This window comes from Cheilinus undulatus, linkage group 8 (genome assembly GCF_018320785.1).
Source record: "Cheilinus undulatus linkage group 8, ASM1832078v1, whole genome shotgun sequence".
NCBI classification, from domain to species: domain Eukaryota; kingdom Metazoa; phylum Chordata; class Actinopteri; order Labriformes; family Labridae; genus Cheilinus; species Cheilinus undulatus.
The window spans coordinates 28,063,327-28,080,158 of record NC_054872.1 but is presented as its reverse complement, the minus strand read 5'-3'; the positions used below and the strand labels follow the sequence as shown (position 1 = coordinate 28,080,158).

The window sequence follows — 16,832 nt, the reverse complement described above, 5'->3', positions numbered from 1 at the left end:
AATGCTGGTTCACTTAAGTTTACATTTATTTTGCTTGCTTTTTTTTCTTTTAAGTTTCACTTTTTTAAAAGAAACTTTGCCTTGTGCCTTTTTAAGCATTGGACAAAAATCAGAAACAAATGTCAAAGGACAAAGAATAAAGACAGATTGTTAACAAGCTTACAAAAAGCAATAAAGAAGCAGCTTAAGCCACGGAAAAATCAGTTGTATAAAACATGGATGTTGAGTTTTTTTATGCACTAGGATTGAAAAACACTAATAAACTGTTCTTTCATTGAGAAATTTTAGATGTATGGACTCATCCCTAATGAGCTGTGTAAGTGTTCTGTATGTCTTCTATGAGGTGAGATGTAGTGAGGGTAAACTGATGGTCAGTACATGTCTCGAAGGCCCAGGTTTCCACGACGAGCAGAAGACCCGTGGGTCACAGTGACGCTGTAACAGTAGAGAAGGTCTGTCAGCCACTGCTCCCTGGTTGCTCCTCTTGAATACCTCTGAAACACAAACAGAGGGAATTAAATTGACATATGCATTTCACACAGGGGTATTAGCGCTAGTGATTAATCTTGAAACCTTAACGTGTTAAAAAAATAGTAACGCAATTTAATCATATGGCTAAGTTTGACCACAACTTGCTCCCGTAGTCCTCCAGCGCGGATGTTTACATGCCTGGGGGTAAAGAGGTGAGAGGTGGGCCAGACACAGCCAGCAGTGATGAGTGAGGAGACAGACCCAGGTCTATTTAAGGGCAATTTTCTTTTTAAAAAACTGGCTAATGTTAGTTAAGATAAAACCAAGATTATAAAAAGATAAACATCTTTGCTAATGTTCGCAAAGACTGTAACAACAGCATGGGATCAAGCCATGGTCATACCACTCTGCTAAGCTGCTTCAGGACAGTTTTCTTCTTCAGCTGCTCAGATAAATGCTGAAAAATGCTCCCAAACTTTGAGCAAGTCCTGTTTGTTAACAATATTAATACAGAGTAGAAAACCACAGTGGAATTGGCATAAAAGTGGGAAAATGTAGTTTTTGATTAGAAACTTCAATAAATACAGTGTGAATATGTGTTTATATTTGAGGGATATACAATAGATGTGACAGACTGAATCACAGCTTTTTAACTCAAGCACTACTCAGCTAAGACCACCTGAAGTTTAAATATTTGCCCTCATTTTGTCTTTCCACCAACAATAGAAAGTGTTGATAGTGGTATTAAAAACAACTCAGATCAGCACTTTCAATGTAGTGTACATAAGATAAAAAGAATAAAAATAAAACACTTGATAATAACAACCTTTAAAAATCTAAAAAAAATAAAAATATACTTAAACTTTTTTTTAAAAATGCTGTCATTAATCATGATTAATCACAGTGTAGTGACATGATTAACTTGATTAATTTTTTTAATCGAGTAACAGCACTAATTTCGCATATTTAAAACTCATCCCTGTACATTGTTTATAGTCTGGGCTGTGTTAACTATTTAACACATAATTTTGGTCCCATGAGTTAAAAATCATGATTATTTGTATTTCACTGCAAAAAAAATAAATATAACTTACAACATACTCTATAAGAAGAGTGTTTACATGGTTAAGCTGCCTCTCTGAAATACCTGTCAAAGATTGAATTAATGTTAGGTACTTCCTTTGTTTTAATGGGCATTTTCTATCAATATACTTGTTTATTTTTGGTCCCAAAAGATACATAATTGGCAATATTTAGGCTCCAGTGAGGTTCGAACTCACGACCCCTGGTTTACAAGACCAGTGCTCTTACCACTGAGCTATGAAGCCTGTGTTATAATCCATAAAACCAGATTTACGTTATGAAGATTACACCTCAGACAATCATAGGTGGAGTCAGACTAGATGGACCAGTTCCAGGAGTGTTGTGTGCAGAGAGTCAGTTAATGACTTACCTTAGACAATCATACAGTCATGGACAAAAGTATTTGCACCCATTATTTTCCAGAAAACACACCATTTCTCCTAGAAACTGTTGCAATTACAAATGTTTTTGCTATACACGTTTATTTCCTTTATGTGCATTGGAACAACACCAAAAAACATTAGAAAAAAGCCAAAATTGACATAATTTTACACAAAACTCAAAAATGGGCCAGACAAAATTAACGCCACCCTTTTAAAACTGTGGGTAAATCATTTTATTTCAAGCATGTGATGCTCATTTAAACTCACCTGTGGCAGTAACAGGTGCTGGCAATACAGAAATCAAACCTGAAGCCAGTTAGAGTGTATAAAAGTTGACTCAACCTTTGTGTTGTGTGCCGCTGTGTGTCATACCAAGCATGGAGCAGAGAAAGAAGAGCCAAGAATTGTCTGAGGACTTAAAAAGCAAAATTGTGGAAAAATATGAACAATCTCAAGGTTACAAGACCATCTCCAGAGATCTTGAAATTTCTTTGTCCACTGTGCGTAATATAATCAAGAAGTTTATAACCTATGGAACTTTGACCGTACGTCGTCATCTGAATAAGATGAAGCGCTATGGCAGGAGACCGAGGAGAACCCCACTGCTGACAAAGAGACATAAAAAGCCAGACTGGAGTTTGCTAAAATGTACCCGAGTAAGCCTCAATCCTTCTGGGAGAACATTTTGTGGACAGATGAGACTAAGGTAGAGCTTTTTGGAAAAACAACTCATTCTGCTGTTTACAGAAAACAGAATGAGGCCTACAATGAAAAGAACACAGTACCTACAGTCAAACATGGTGGAGGTTCAAAGATGTTTGGGGTTGTTTTGCTGCCTCTGGCACTGGGTGCCTTGACTGTGTGCAAGGAATCATGAAATCTGGAGACTATCAAAAGATTTTGGGCCACAATGTAGGGCCTAGTGTCACAAAGCTGGGTCTGCGTCAGAGGTCATGGGTGTTCCAGCAGGACAATGACCCCAAACATACCTCAAAAAGCACCAAGAAATGGTTGGAGACAAAGCGGTGGAGAGTTCTGAAGTGGCTAGCAATGAGTCCTGATGAGTATAAATCCAAGTGAACACCTATGAAGAGATTTCAGAATTGCTGTTGCAAGAAGGCACCCTTCAAATCTGAGAGACCTGGAGCAGTTTGCAAAAGAAGAGTGGTCCAAAATTCCAGTTGAGAGGTGTAAGAAGCTTGTTGATGGTTACAGGAAGCAATTGGTTTCAGTTATTTTTTCCCAAGGGTGTGCAACCAAATATTAAGTTGAGGATGCCAACAATTTTGTCCAGCCTATTTTTGAGTTTTGTATAAAATTATGTCAATTTTGGCTTTTTTTCTTCTGCTTTTTTGTGTTGTTCCAATGCACATAAATGATCATAAACACGTGTATATCAAAAATATTTGTAATTGCAACAATTTCCGTTAAAGACTTAGAGCTAGTCTGGTAGAACTGCGTTGAAGAGGGAAACTAGAAAACCACCTAATGGTTTAACTGTTTTGTGTGTTAACCCCTTTGATGTCTTTTGCAAACCCTGCCCACAAAATCCCAGTTCTCACAGAAATCGAACAGCGGATGAAACCCTGAGCTCTGCTTACCGTTAGCTGTTGTATGATTTCTTGAAGCAGAGCGGCGTTGGCCAGCAGCTGGTTTTGGATCGGTGTGTGCTGAAGCAGCATGGAAAGGATCTGTCCCAGCTGTGGAAGCTCATCCTCGCTCAGATCTCCAACTCGCAATAACTGCAGAACCATCCGCAGCAGGCGAGGGACAGTGCTCAACGCTGACACGCACGCACCCCAAATGGCCTCCCTGCACATGTGATATAAGGGTGTTTTGCATTTCTGTTAACAGAGCCTAAATATTGCTGGGCCAAACTTTGTATCTCCATTGTTCATTATTTTAATTTTGTTTCATAAATCAGTGCTTTTGGCCATCTTTCACCTCTGTTTGTGAGTTTTAACAAATCCAAGGCAATAGAAAGTGTCAAAAACATGCTGGCTATGACCAATTATTGTTAAATAATTGGAAAAATACTGCTTTTTTTCAATCCCTAAAGAGTGGTGATTTTGGAGATAGGTTTTGGCTTGACGACATTCATATTTCTTATTATTTTACTTATTATTTTAAAAAACAGATCAATAGAGTTTGATCTCTCTACCTTTTGTGGTTGGTTTCAGCTGGCAGTTCTTGCTGCAGGGTGATGAGCAGAACCAGCAGGCTGAGGCAGCACTGAGACAAAAAGCGCAGCACAGGCTCGATGGGCAGAACGGACAGATCCATTAGTCTGGATACAGCTCTGAGCAGCCCAGCTGCCATACTGTCAGGCACAACCCCCAACTTTGTCTGAAAGAAACAACTTTTTCTTAAAAAGGCAGCAGTAGAAATGAAAAATAAATACATTTTATGATTTAAACTAAAGGATTTAAGATTATTCCAGCAATTTCTTACCAGGTATTTGCAAATGCCATTTTGCAAGATGTCAAAGCACTGAGACTTTGAACCCAGGGTCTCCAGACTGTGGCAGACTTCCTACAAATGAAATCGTAACATCATCAAAAAATGAACTTGTATCCAGCATATGTGCCTTTTCATTACAATCCTTTTGCAATAATTTTATTTTAGCAATGTAATGATCAGCATAGCTCAAACCTTTTACTTTTAACAAGTGATTCTTGCATTTAATTTAATAAATTGACAGTTTTATCTTATCAATTGAGGATTTACAAAATTTCAGACTTGTCATAGTTCTTATGATTTTCAGTCATGGAGTCATTGTCCCATCATTGTTTCATGATTAAAGTAAAATAATGGCAGGAGTGGGACATCTAACTGCAGCTGTGCCAGTATGAAGTGACACATTCAGAAATGTAAGGAACACCTTTCATCTCAAACAGTGTTAACCTCCATTTAAATTGCTTAAAGCACAAAAAAATAAGCCACGGTATTTCTAAATTCCTATCTGGAGACTTTATTCTCACAGTGATGTGGAAAAGATGCAGTTTACACCCAAGAATATGCCAGAAACTTTGTAAAAGTAAAAAATAAGGCAGTGTTTCCTCATTAACTTCAAATCCTAATCAAATTTCTCATTAGCTTTTATCAATTTGATTTGTGTGTGAGTGTGCTGAAGTGTAGAAGTGAGAGCGAGCCAGTGTGTGTCAGAGCGCTGCACCTGTTGGCATTCTCCCCGTCATTAAAAACAATCCCGTCTCATTAGTTGAAACGGAGTTGACAGAGTCCGTCCCTTAATGCCTTCCCCCTCCTTCCCCTTTCGCCACCACATATCCCCCCTTCCTCTTCCCCGCCACTCGCCTGTGATTGACTCGGACAGGGAGATGAGAGGGGCAGGATCTGAGGGCTTAATTGAGGAGCTGAATTAGTGATTAGAAGCCCCCCCACTTGTTCACACACTCACACACTCTTGCCCCAGGGCATAGTAACGTTAACTGTAATTTCTGTGTAGAAATGTCACACTCCCATCATGCCATGGGCTCTCATTAGCATTTGTGCATATCCACTATGCCCGATAACCATGCATCTCCAACCTGCGCAACGCGATAAAGGTTCCCCCCTCAGCCGGAGTGCAACGATACAGCTTCCACCCTCTGAGCTCTCGATGAGAGACAGCGAGGCACCAGGGGGGCCTGAACGACCACTGCTGTGTCCAGAATATCAAAACTTTTCAATTTCCAAGCATTGTCTTTTCTGCTTGTCCTCCTCTCTCTCACATTTTTTTTCAATACTTCATCAAAGTTCTCTGATCAGCACCAACTTTGGTAAGAGTTAAACGTAAACGCACCTCCACAACATCCCAGTGATGTGTGAACTGCTCGAGTGGTGTGGGGTAGAGGCTTAGGGGTGACAGAGGGGTCGGAGGCAGGTAATCGTCCTCGTCCTCCTGCAGGGATGCAAGCCTGTCAGATGAAAAGCCTGTCAGTGTGGAGAACAGGAAGCTGATGTAGTCCACATCCTGCAGAGCTGCTTCCTGACACCCAATGGACCAGCCACTCAGAGATGACCTGGAGAACAGATTATACAATTACAGACATCATATCTTTGTGTCAAACACAGGCTTTTTCTAAGAACTAAATGTCATCCTTTGATTTTTTGTAATGCATTTTGGAAAAAGCATTACAATTTTTAAATTCCGTTTTTCTGCATAAAATTCTTTCTGCATCACTTTGAGTTACCCATGATGCTGGGTTTTGTAACAGCAGAACATTGAGGGCACACACTTATCATATATCCCTCCCTTGACTTAAGGGGAGGATAGATCTGTTACAGAAGGAAATGAGAGCAAACATTACGAAGCCCAGCACGCACATGCAGACACAAAACTCCTATTCTGTGACGACACTGCATTCTTGCGCCAAAAGAGCTCTTTGTGTTATTCCCATTAAACACACTCACTTCTAATTCCAATTTACTCAGCATTTCCTCAGCTGAAAGTTTGTATAACACTGCCCCACTGAAACAGGCAGAAGATCACACACCCAAGGTAAGCTGTGGGTGCATAATAGAAAATAACCATTTGTTGTAATCAGTTAGAAAATATCAACACACTGGGCTTCTACATCAGCACCTGTCAACGGGCCAGTAAGACACCTGATATGTTTCAATTTCAGCTGAGGGTTGTGTTTGGAAGTGCAACACTGCCATCTGGTGGTGGCAAGGAATAGATCTTCCACTGTAGAATGCCTGTCAAGCTTTTTAATCGAAGAGTAACGAACATCCTCGTCTGGAAACAAACTGAGTTCATGAGACCTGACAGTGGGGGAATCAGAGTTTGAATCTCACCTAAAGTGGATGATACGTATCAGAGAGGCAGCAAGGCTGGCAGAGATCCGTCCAGCAGTGCAGCAGCAGCTCAGGTTGGCCAACAGGGACTGGGACATCTTGGGCAGGAAATAGAGCAGCTGCACCATTTGCTGCTGGGACTCTGCTGGTAACAGAACCACAACTCCCTCCTGTGGATCTTTACACACAGAGATACCACACTGTACATGTAATTAAATATGGACAGAAATGCACTGCACAGAAATTAACTGCACCCTCTGGGCAAAGAAGATTAATCGATACAGGATAACTGGCCTGGTATCAGACAAGTAAAAAAAAAGAAAAAGACAGACAGACATAGCTTATAGTGAGGGCTCAGATAGTGTGTGTCGTGTTCTTTCTCTGACGCACATGCTGATGTCAGAAGACTTCAGACAAAAGGAGTCTTGTGATGCAGACTTGCTGGTTCTGCGGCAGTTTCTATCCATATGCCCACCCCCTCCCTTCCAGGCCCCTTTGTAACACACCAGCCTCATTATTTGGACATATTCAGAGAACTAGACATGGTCTAATTCAAGCTTCAGATGAAGTTCAGTTTCATAAAGTCCTAATGGTTTGAAACATGGAGCTCTATCGCCCCCCGCCCCCCCCCCCCCGGGGAAACTTTGGAGTCACTACTGACTGTGCAGTTTAGCTTTTAACATTTTTTATCTGGGATGTGATTGGAAAAAGAAAAGGCCAGGTGTTTGCTTCTCAAACTCCATCAGCAGTATACTTCTAAAAGTTTCCCAAACCACACGACGACTAGTTTAACGTTCCACTCACAGATCTGCAAGTTTGCAGAGTTTACACAGCAGTTGGACCTTGAGAGGGGAGGTTTGTTCTACATGACATAGCAAAACTAGCATGTATCAAATGCTACTTGTAACACAAACTGAGAGCAAGTGCAAATTTTCACCTTGTGTGTCGGTCTTAGATGGAAATCATACACTGTTAAAAAACATACATAGGGATGCATAAAAAGGTTATCAGATATGTAGACATTTCCAAACTTATTCCAAACTTATATAAGCCTGTCTTCACACTATGGTGTGAAGACAGGCTGAGTAAAGTAAAGCTGAAAGAGGAGCACCAAAGTAGACAGTCTTGTAGTTGTTTTACGTTTGGGGCTTCATTCAAAATGTCCAGGGCTCAAGGTGGCCCCCCTCAAATGCCCTGGGACCTAGGCAACCACCTATACTTCATGGTGCAGCTGTACCTTTTGTCAATATTTAAGGCCAATATATGATATATACTGCAGATATGTTGATTATTCCACTACAAATATCAGCAGAAATCTTCATGTCTGCCGATAAAATATGTCAAATTTTTTCACTAATATTAGTCTGTATTGGTATCATGTCGATAGTATTATGCATCCCTAAAAAATGAACGGATATTGAGCAAATCAAACCAGGCAGTCAGAAGCACTGAAGGATTTTCAGTCAAGACATCTTCTATTAATCCATCAAGGGGAAATTACTCTCTGTTGTTCAGACATGCTACACATGTTTCATTTATCTGGTTACACTTCATCTTTTCCTCATTTCTATTTATTATGATCATTTTCTTTAGTATTTCTATAAGAAAATGTGCAACATGGGTATGTGTAATATGTGTGGGTTGTGTAGTTGCAACTTCTTTATGTGCAACTCTGTACACAAAAGTAGTTCACGTCTTCCCTGGGGAAGTTCCCCCCAGTATCTTATGCTCAACACTAAACCTGCTCAGGAAATGGTTATTTTGAGGATAGGAGATCAACCTGTATGAAACGCTTTCCTACTCACCACTCAGAGCTCTAGATCACATTGGTCTGTGAGCAGATCAATTGAAGGGAAGAGAGACTGACAAACACTTTATGTTTCTGTTTGATTTTCATGTGAAATATGTGACCATAACAGGCATTAGTGCTTTACATTTATCATCCTACAACAGAACAAAGTCTAAGGACTGAAGCCGTGTACTACACTTAATAGGGCAACTGTGTCCCATGTCGTGTGTGCCCTTGGCAAGACAATTCATCCCAAATTGCTCCCCCTGCTGGTACAGAGGTGTGCAAATGTGTATGGATGCTTATGAATGGAATGTGTTAATACTGATGACCACTCTACATAGCAGCCTTTGCCATCAGTGTGTGATTGTGGATTGAGGCAGTATAAATGTGTGTAAATGTGTGTATCTGTGCAGTATTAACACTGACTAGAAGAACATTACATGCTCATTTATCATTTACTAAATATTACATCTTGAACTCTCAGGCATGCCAGATATGAGAAAATAATTAATTAAAGGAAGGAAAAGGTCATCATAGGTCTAATTTGAACTAATAACAGCTAGACAATAAAATATGCTGTTAATTTCTTGCCAAGTTCATCAATGCAGCTGTGATATTGGTCTAGACTAGAGTATGTGTTCTATGTCTTCAGATGTTTTATTGTCCATGTTTAATGTTTGCTCTTAGTAGGAGGATATAATGACAACACACTATATTGCCAAAAAATATTTGCTCACCTGCCTTGACTCGCATATGAACTTAAGTGACATCCCATTCTTAATCCATAGGGTTTAATATGACGCTGGTCCACCCTTTGCTGCTATAACAGCTTCAACTCTCATGGGAAGGCTTTCCACAAGGTTTAGGAGTGTGTTTATGGGAATTTTCGACCATTCTTCCAGAAGCGCATTTGTGAGGTCACACACTGATGTTGGACGAGAAGGCCTGGCTCTCAGTCTCCGCTCTAATTCATCCAAAAGGTGTTCTATCAGGTTGAGGTTAGGACTCTGTGCAGGCCAGTCAAGGTCATCCACACCAAACTCTCTCATCCATGTCTTTATGGACCTTGCTTTGTGTACTGGTGCACAGTCGTGTTGGAACAGGAAGGGGCAATCCCCACACTGTTCCCACAAAGTTGGGAGCATGGAATTGATAACTAATAATTCAAAACAGAGAAAATGTTCAGTATCCTCCATAAAAATCTTAGGGCTGAAAGTTTCCAATTTCCCACCTCTTTCCCTATTGAATAAAGGGCTACCACATAAGTAATTTTCCTGTCTTTGCATAGCCAGCACTGACTAAAAGTGTGTAAATCTAATGTAAATAACATCTTATGTTACAAAAAAAGCTGTTCATAAAAACTTTAATTGCTATGATCACTGTTCCATAGTTTTTCTCTTACCATAGAGCTTGCAAGCATGTGTATGCAGACTGTTGAGCAGGTCTTTGTTTCCCCTGGAAGCAGCAGCCTGGATGGACAGGATGAGTCGTGCAGAGAGAGCGGGGTTACGATGGCCGAGCTGGGACAACTGCACAGGAAGTGATGCCAACCAACAGCAAAGCACCTTACTCCTGCAGAGAGAGAGAGAGCAAGAGAGAGACAGTTACAGAACAGCATCATGAGTCTGGACATAAATCATTCAACAGGAGGTTATTATCCTAAGCTGATTTATTTGAATCTCAGTAGACCGACTGTGTGCAAGAATATTTGCAGATCTGTGTTTATTACAGACCTACCTAGAAAGCAGACCAGAAGATCTGAACACTGAGCTTGTATTTGTCTGCTTCCACTTAAATTATGAGCACAAATAAGGTACGCATTTTCAGAAAGGGCTCATGTTAAGCCTGAATAAAATATTTCCTTATTTACACTGTACAGTATATGGCTATAAACTCTTACTAAGGTTGACTGAGGGATCAAATCGCTACTTAAGCAGTTATTGGTGTGTTCTTATAACTTTAAAATGAGAAAAATCCTTGCAGACACTCCTAAGGGTCCCACTTTTAAGAAAAAAAAAACTTTGATTCTATAAAATATAGTATATGAAGAATTAAAAAACAAAATAACATTTTAACCTTTCTAATTCTTGTGTTTGCCAATTAATGATGCAAATCAGATAAATTAAATTATTTTATTTCCACATAATTGCAGACAATCATGTATCCACTGTATTGACAGTAAAATATTTTAATGTGACTCATCTTGTGAAAGTTAACGTAGTCATAGAATACAATACATTTCAAATTTGTACTCTTTTATAGGGAGCTAATGCTATAATTATGTTCAACCCAAGGACAATCTATAGTATGAAGGCCCCACATGTTGAAAAGAGCAAAAGATACGTTTACCTTGCTATGTGTGTGTGTCCTTGCTCCTGCAGGTAGAGTTTGCTGTAGAAAGACAGCAGCAGAGATCGTGGCTGTAGAGTCAGGTTCCTCTGCTTGTAGTACACATACACAGCTGCCAACAGTTCCTCTGTCACTGCTGCTCCAATACAAACACACCCAGAGCAATGGTTAAATGATTAATGTTAACAGACACTTAATTCTTTAACATTTTTGTGTGAAACCTCGTTACTCACTTTTACTCCTCTGTGTGAGAACCATCTTCCACACTGTACCCAGAAGCATATGGAGCTGTTTGTAACTCAGTTTCACTCCGCTGCTCAGAGTGTCTCGAACAAACGACCTCAGAGGTGTCAGCCAGTCTCCATCTGTCTCTCGGCCAACTCCCTGCCTCTGGCTTAGGGACACCATGACCTGGCAAAGTGTGATGTTTAGGGCCAGGGGCTCCACTGTCAATCCTGGCACAGCTGCAGTCTGCTTACTCCTACAGGAAAGGTAGCATTATAGATAACAGTATGATAGTTAAAACAGAAAATAATACAGTAGCTCTGGTAGTTTTAGTTACACTGTTGCATTATACATGTATAGACTGGAGCAAAAGCAAAGCCACACCTTTCCCAATAGATAATATGTTGGTAGACCATTTAAGTAAAGAAAGAGGAAATTTTTCTTCAAGACACGGCTTACACATACACAAGACAAATTTAGCACTTTTCCACAGAAGGGTCATCAAATTCAACAAAACTGAAAGTAGAGCCCACCGATATGGGATTTTTGGGGGCGATGCCGATACTGATACCGATATTGGGGGCTAATAAAGCCAATATCCAATATATCGGCCAATAACTGATATATCGGCCGATATATGAAAGAAGAACATTGATATACACAGGATATACACTGCCTGGCCAAAAAACAAGTCGCCACCTGGATTTAACTAAGCAAATAGGTATGAGCCTCCTATTGGATAATTACTGCATGGGCGATTATCTTTCAGCTGGCAACAAGTTATTTAACCCCAGCTGATGCAATGAGTAACTTCTCATTTCTTAAACAACCATGTCCAAAGACACATCCTGTGGTCATGGAAAAGATGTTAGTCTGTTTAAGAAGGGTCAAATTATTGGCATGCATCAAGCAGAGAAAACATCTAAGGAGATTGCAGAAACTACTAAAATTGGGTTAAGAACTGTCCAACGCATTTTTAAAAACTGGAAGGATAGTGGGGAACCACTGTATTCCAGGAAGAAATCTGGTCGGAAAACAATCCTGAATGATCATGATCGGCGATCACTTAAACAATTGGCCAAATCAAATTGAAGAAAAACAACAGTAGAACTCAGGGGTATGTTTAATAGTGAAAGTAAGAGCATTTCCACACGCACAATGCGAAGGGAACTCAAGGGATTGGGACTGAACAGCTTCAGTTTGCTAGGGAGCATGAAGATTGGACTCTGGAGGAATGGAAGAAGGTCATGTGGTCTGATGAGTCCAGATTTACCCTGTTCCAGAGTGATGGGCGCATCAGGGTAAGAAGAGAGGCAGGTGAAGTGATGCACCCATCATGCCTAGTGCCTACTGTACAAGCCTGTGGGGGCAGTGCTATGATCTGGGGTTGCTGCAGTTGGTCAAGTCTAGGTTCAGCAACATTATGTGCCCAAAGAATGAGGTCAGCTGACTACCTGAATATACTAAATGACCAGGTTATTCCATCAATGGATTTTTTCTTCCTTAATGGCACGGGCATATTCCAAGATGACAATGCCAGGATTCATCAGGCACAAATTGTGAAAGAGTGGTTCAGGAAGCATTAGACATCATCTTCACACATGGATTGGCCACCACAGAGTCCAGACCTTAACCCCATTGAGAATCTTTGGGATGTTCTGGAGAAGGCTTTGCACAGTGGTCAGACTCTCCCATCATCAATACAAGATCTTGGTGAAAAATTAATGCAACACTGGATGGAAATAAATCTTATGACATTGCAGAAGCTTATTGAAACAATGCCACAGCGAATGCGTGCTGTAATCAAAGCTAAAGTTGGTCCAACGAAATATTAGAGTGAGTGACCTTTTTTTGGTGGTGACTTTTTGTGTGGCCAGGCAGTGTATATTGTACATGAACACAAATGTGGACATGTGAATTAACAGTTGCATTTATCTTTGTTTATTCATTAAGATGCAACTTAAACAACATTGAAACACTGTATAATAGTCTTATATTGTGGCTGTGGACCATATTAGACAGGAAAATGATAAATGGAGAGCCATATTTACATCATTGTGGAAAATATGCACATAGAATATGTTTATAATGTGTTTCTTGATAACCCCGAGGAAGGCCACAAGCTTAAATGCGCCTGTTTAATAGAGTTGTTCTCTAAAGATCTACTATTAGTGCAACTTTCTGTCTCCACACTGGTAGAATATTTCACAGGAAAGATAAACACAGTATGAATGCTTTTCTGGTTTGTGCTTTTCAAAGTAAACTCCCGGTTTAGCATTTCTATAGAGAAACTCAGTTCACTTTTACAGAATGCTTTTATTTTGAATAGTTCCTCACAAACTTCCACTGTACACTGAATCAAGTCGCTTTTAGGGGGGTTTATTGAGGTAAAACTTATGAAGAAGGACAGGGCTTTGAGAGCAGGGAGATTCAGCTGACAGGCAGAAAACTCATGCCCTGTGTGAAAGCCGCTCCGACAGGAACCGGAGCTGACACGTGCGGCACACGCAAGCAACAAAAAACGGCAGCCAAGTGAGTCCAACTGCAACAGGGACTGCTGTGCAAGGACTGGTCTGCCTGTGAGTGCTTAGGGACAGGGAGGGGCCCACAGCAGCACCCGCTGCTCACTGAGAAGAGCAACAACGATACATGCTTTCACATCAGAGTCTCCAAAACTCTCCAATAACACCAGAAAAAGTTGCTAGATTTGTCACTAGTCGCTTTTTTGAAAAAGAGTCACTAGAGGGGCCTGAAAAATCGCTAAATATTGTGACTAAGTCTCTAAGTTGGCAACACTGAGTGGGGGAGAGCTGCTGCTGAACTCACTTGTGTCTGAGGGGGAAGGGCCAGGCACTCGGGCTGAGTTCAGCAGGGACACACAGAGCGAAAGAATCCCTGCACAGCAAAAAGTTAATATATCGGCTACATATTTGCCGATGTTGATTAATCTGTGATACGCTATAATCAGCCCGATTAATCGGCCTGCCGATCAATCAGGCTCTAATTGAAAGTTCTCCACACTTTAATATAAATAAAAATGATGATGAAGAAGGATGTTTGCTTCATATGTAAGCACTGATATTCCTCACCTTTTAAGATCAACCTTCTTTCTGTGTTTGGGTGTATCCCGAGCACCATAGGGGAAGTTTTTCATGAAGTGTTGTTTAAACTCTCCCAGGTATTCTTTATAAAACCATGCATCCTATGAAAAGATAGAGAGTTGTTATCATTTATTCTATTAGAAAAGGAAAAAAGAGAGAAGTTCTTTGTACCAGTGCATCCCGGTGCTCCTGCTGTGGCGCCAGTTTTCTGAGTAGCTGCAGAATAGACAACACCTGGAACATCACCGACATTGCATCTGGGGTGAGCAGGTGAGTGCCCTCACTGCTGTTCCAGGGACAGTCACTGGTACTGGCTTCAACCCAAACCTCTAACAGAAGAGGCACCAGGGTGGATGCAAAGCTCTGAACAGAATCAGATGAGTCCAGACACTCGCCAACTGTGGGTGCAGGCTCCACCTCTGGTCTAATAAAATAAAGTGTGAAAATGAATCAATGAATATTATTATTCAACTGAAGCATGATTGATTTTTTACACGGATTGCTGGTGTCTATTCCTTGTTTTTCAGGGACTATTTTGTATCTTACCTGAGTTTAAAGGTAGACCGTGGAGTTGGTTTGGCGCCAGAATGCTCATACAGCCTGACTCCAACCTTGTTGTAGGAGAGCTCTTCCCAGTTGAGATAGAGAGGAGTGAGTGTGCCCTCTCCACTTGAGCCAAACACTCCTTCATTTTGGGTAAAATTATCACTCTCTTCCATTGGTCTCTCCTCAACCACAGCCTGCAGAAACCGTCCAAGCCTGAAATACAAATGGCAAAAAAGGTTTAGCAAAAAGAATTATTATTCAACAAATGCACTCAGTATCTTCAGTTACAAGGGTCAAACCTGGAAAGAACAGAAAGACGCCACTGCTGGCTTGTCACAGTCCTGCTCGGGTTTACGGAAAGTGCCCATGTCCGTCCCTTTGCATCCTGCGTCTTTTTGGCACTACTACTGCTTTGTTTGTGAGAGATCAACTCCAGGAAGTTAGTGAGGAGTACTGCAGACCTTGCTGCAAGAAGCGCAGGGTAGTGCTCCAGCAACACATCAAGAACCTTCATAGCATCCTCCTGGATGCCTGGCTCGATGTGTGTCATGGCACAAGACAGGTGGGCACTGAGGAGGGGGAAAAATGGAGATACGCGTTCTGCAGGCACAGACTGTGCAATGAACCTGCAAGACATGCCAGAAATGACACAGCTTAAGAGACCAAGGAATAACATTCAAGACTTAATCTATACTGTGTTTATGTGTTTTCACAAATTCTTGGCTGACCTGAGCACACGGGTAGCTGCCACACGAACATTTCCATCCTTGTCTGAAAAAACAGCTGCCACTTCAGAAAGCAGGCGAGAGAGATGTTGGTCTAACAGAGAGGGATTTAGAGACAGCAACTCTCTCAAACCCAACAAGGCACTGTGTTTCACATTGGCATTGTAATGATGGAGCTGGGACAGGAGGTCCTGGTAAAACAGGAGGTAAATGAGAGACGGCAGAGGCTATTGAAATGAAAGCCTGCAGGATACTTAATTAACACAGTGTTGCATAGATGAGGGGCTTACATTGATACCAAGCTGTCGGTGGGTGGTAGGACCACTGGTGTCTCTCTTCAGCTGTTCAGATAGATGAATCCCCTTTGTGCGGAAACTTGTGATGGTGGCATTATCGGCTTTGGGCTTCGTCTTTCCAACTTTTAACTTCACCTTCTGGAAGTCATCCTGTCTCTTCTTCTTCTTAGACTTCATTACTGCAGGCTATATGGTGTCTGTGTGGTCAGAAATGCAGGTAAATTGATATGAATAAATCTCACCAAAGCCATACTCACAACATTAATAGGTTTTGATTCTGCAGCTGAAACATGAAAACAAACATATAGCAGCACAAACAAAGGAAAGAGGGAAGCTACACAGGCAATATTCATGCCCGCTCGCGTTATGCCAGATAGCTTGTAGCTAACCGTTACGCTCACTGGTGAATAACGGTTATTGAATTTACTTGCAACAAAAAAGTCCTGGGTACCGTCAGAGGCTCACACGGCATGAAATACCCACCCAACTTCTTGTGCTAACATTTATAAATGTATACATCAACAAAATACTGTGCCCTCATACATCTCGCACTTGTGCGCTGGGTCCTTCAGGTCTGTGTGCACATGTTTACAAAGTCTTTTGGATGTGCCGACTTCAACTGCTGCGGAGACCACGACGTTAAATACCTGATTGTGACGCCGCAGTATCATTTTCAAGGACTAATACAATCCTTTACACGCCCTTAATGATTAATCAAATGAATAACAGAAAAATGTGTTTTAATTTAATGTTTTGATTTATTCATTCCCGAATTAATGGTGATTTGATTTGAAACATTCAACAATTCTGGCGTTGCAGAAATTCACGGCACACCCTGGGGTAAAAAACGAACGCACTATAGAGTTGTCCGCAAAATTGCCGAAATACTTTAATTTTCTTTATGTCTAACACCCACCTATTCTCGGGTAAATGGGAATTTTTTTAGGTTGTTCTGCGGAGAGTGTTTAATTTGGCTTGTGAACAACCCGTTAATCATGGCAAATTGTAATGTTTTTTTAAACTGGCAAACGCACAGCTCACCTTGCTCGCTGACGCGTTTT

At 41.0% G+C, this 16,832-nt stretch overlaps 1 protein-coding gene and 1 non-coding gene across 6 annotated transcripts; both read right to left on the bottom strand.

Annotated features, from left to right (window-relative positions):
• Positions 1-30: 30 nt before the first annotated feature.
• On the bottom strand, positions 31-16,381 carry tex10 (testis expressed 10). 5 transcript variants are annotated; one of them, XM_041792915.1, is made up of 16 exons: positions 16,223-16,341; positions 15,766-15,968; positions 15,479-15,666; positions 15,050-15,376; positions 14,751-14,963; positions 14,376-14,628; positions 14,193-14,305; positions 11,112-11,359; positions 10,879-11,014; positions 9,932-10,101; positions 6,738-6,915; positions 5,740-5,959; positions 4,389-4,469; positions 4,099-4,283; positions 3,539-3,749; positions 31-494 (listed from the first exon to the last, which is right to left on the bottom strand). In XM_041792915.1, the coding sequence occupies exons 2-16, from the start codon at positions 15,946-15,948 to the stop codon at positions 372-374; spliced, it is 2,829 nt and encodes a 942-aa protein (XP_041648849.1). In that variant the 5' UTR covers positions 15,949-15,968; positions 16,223-16,341; the 3' UTR covers positions 31-371. The 5 variants fall into 5 exon arrangements, with proteins under 5 accessions (XP_041648849.1, XP_041648850.1, XP_041648851.1 ...); XM_041792916.1 differs by having other exon boundaries at positions 16,255-16,333; XM_041792917.1 differs by having other exon boundaries at positions 16,203-16,325.
• On the bottom strand, positions 1,727-1,799 carry trnat-ugu. Its single transcript has one exon. It is a non-coding gene; the product is annotated as a tRNA-Thr (tRNA).
• Positions 16,382-16,832: the final 451 nt, after the last annotated feature.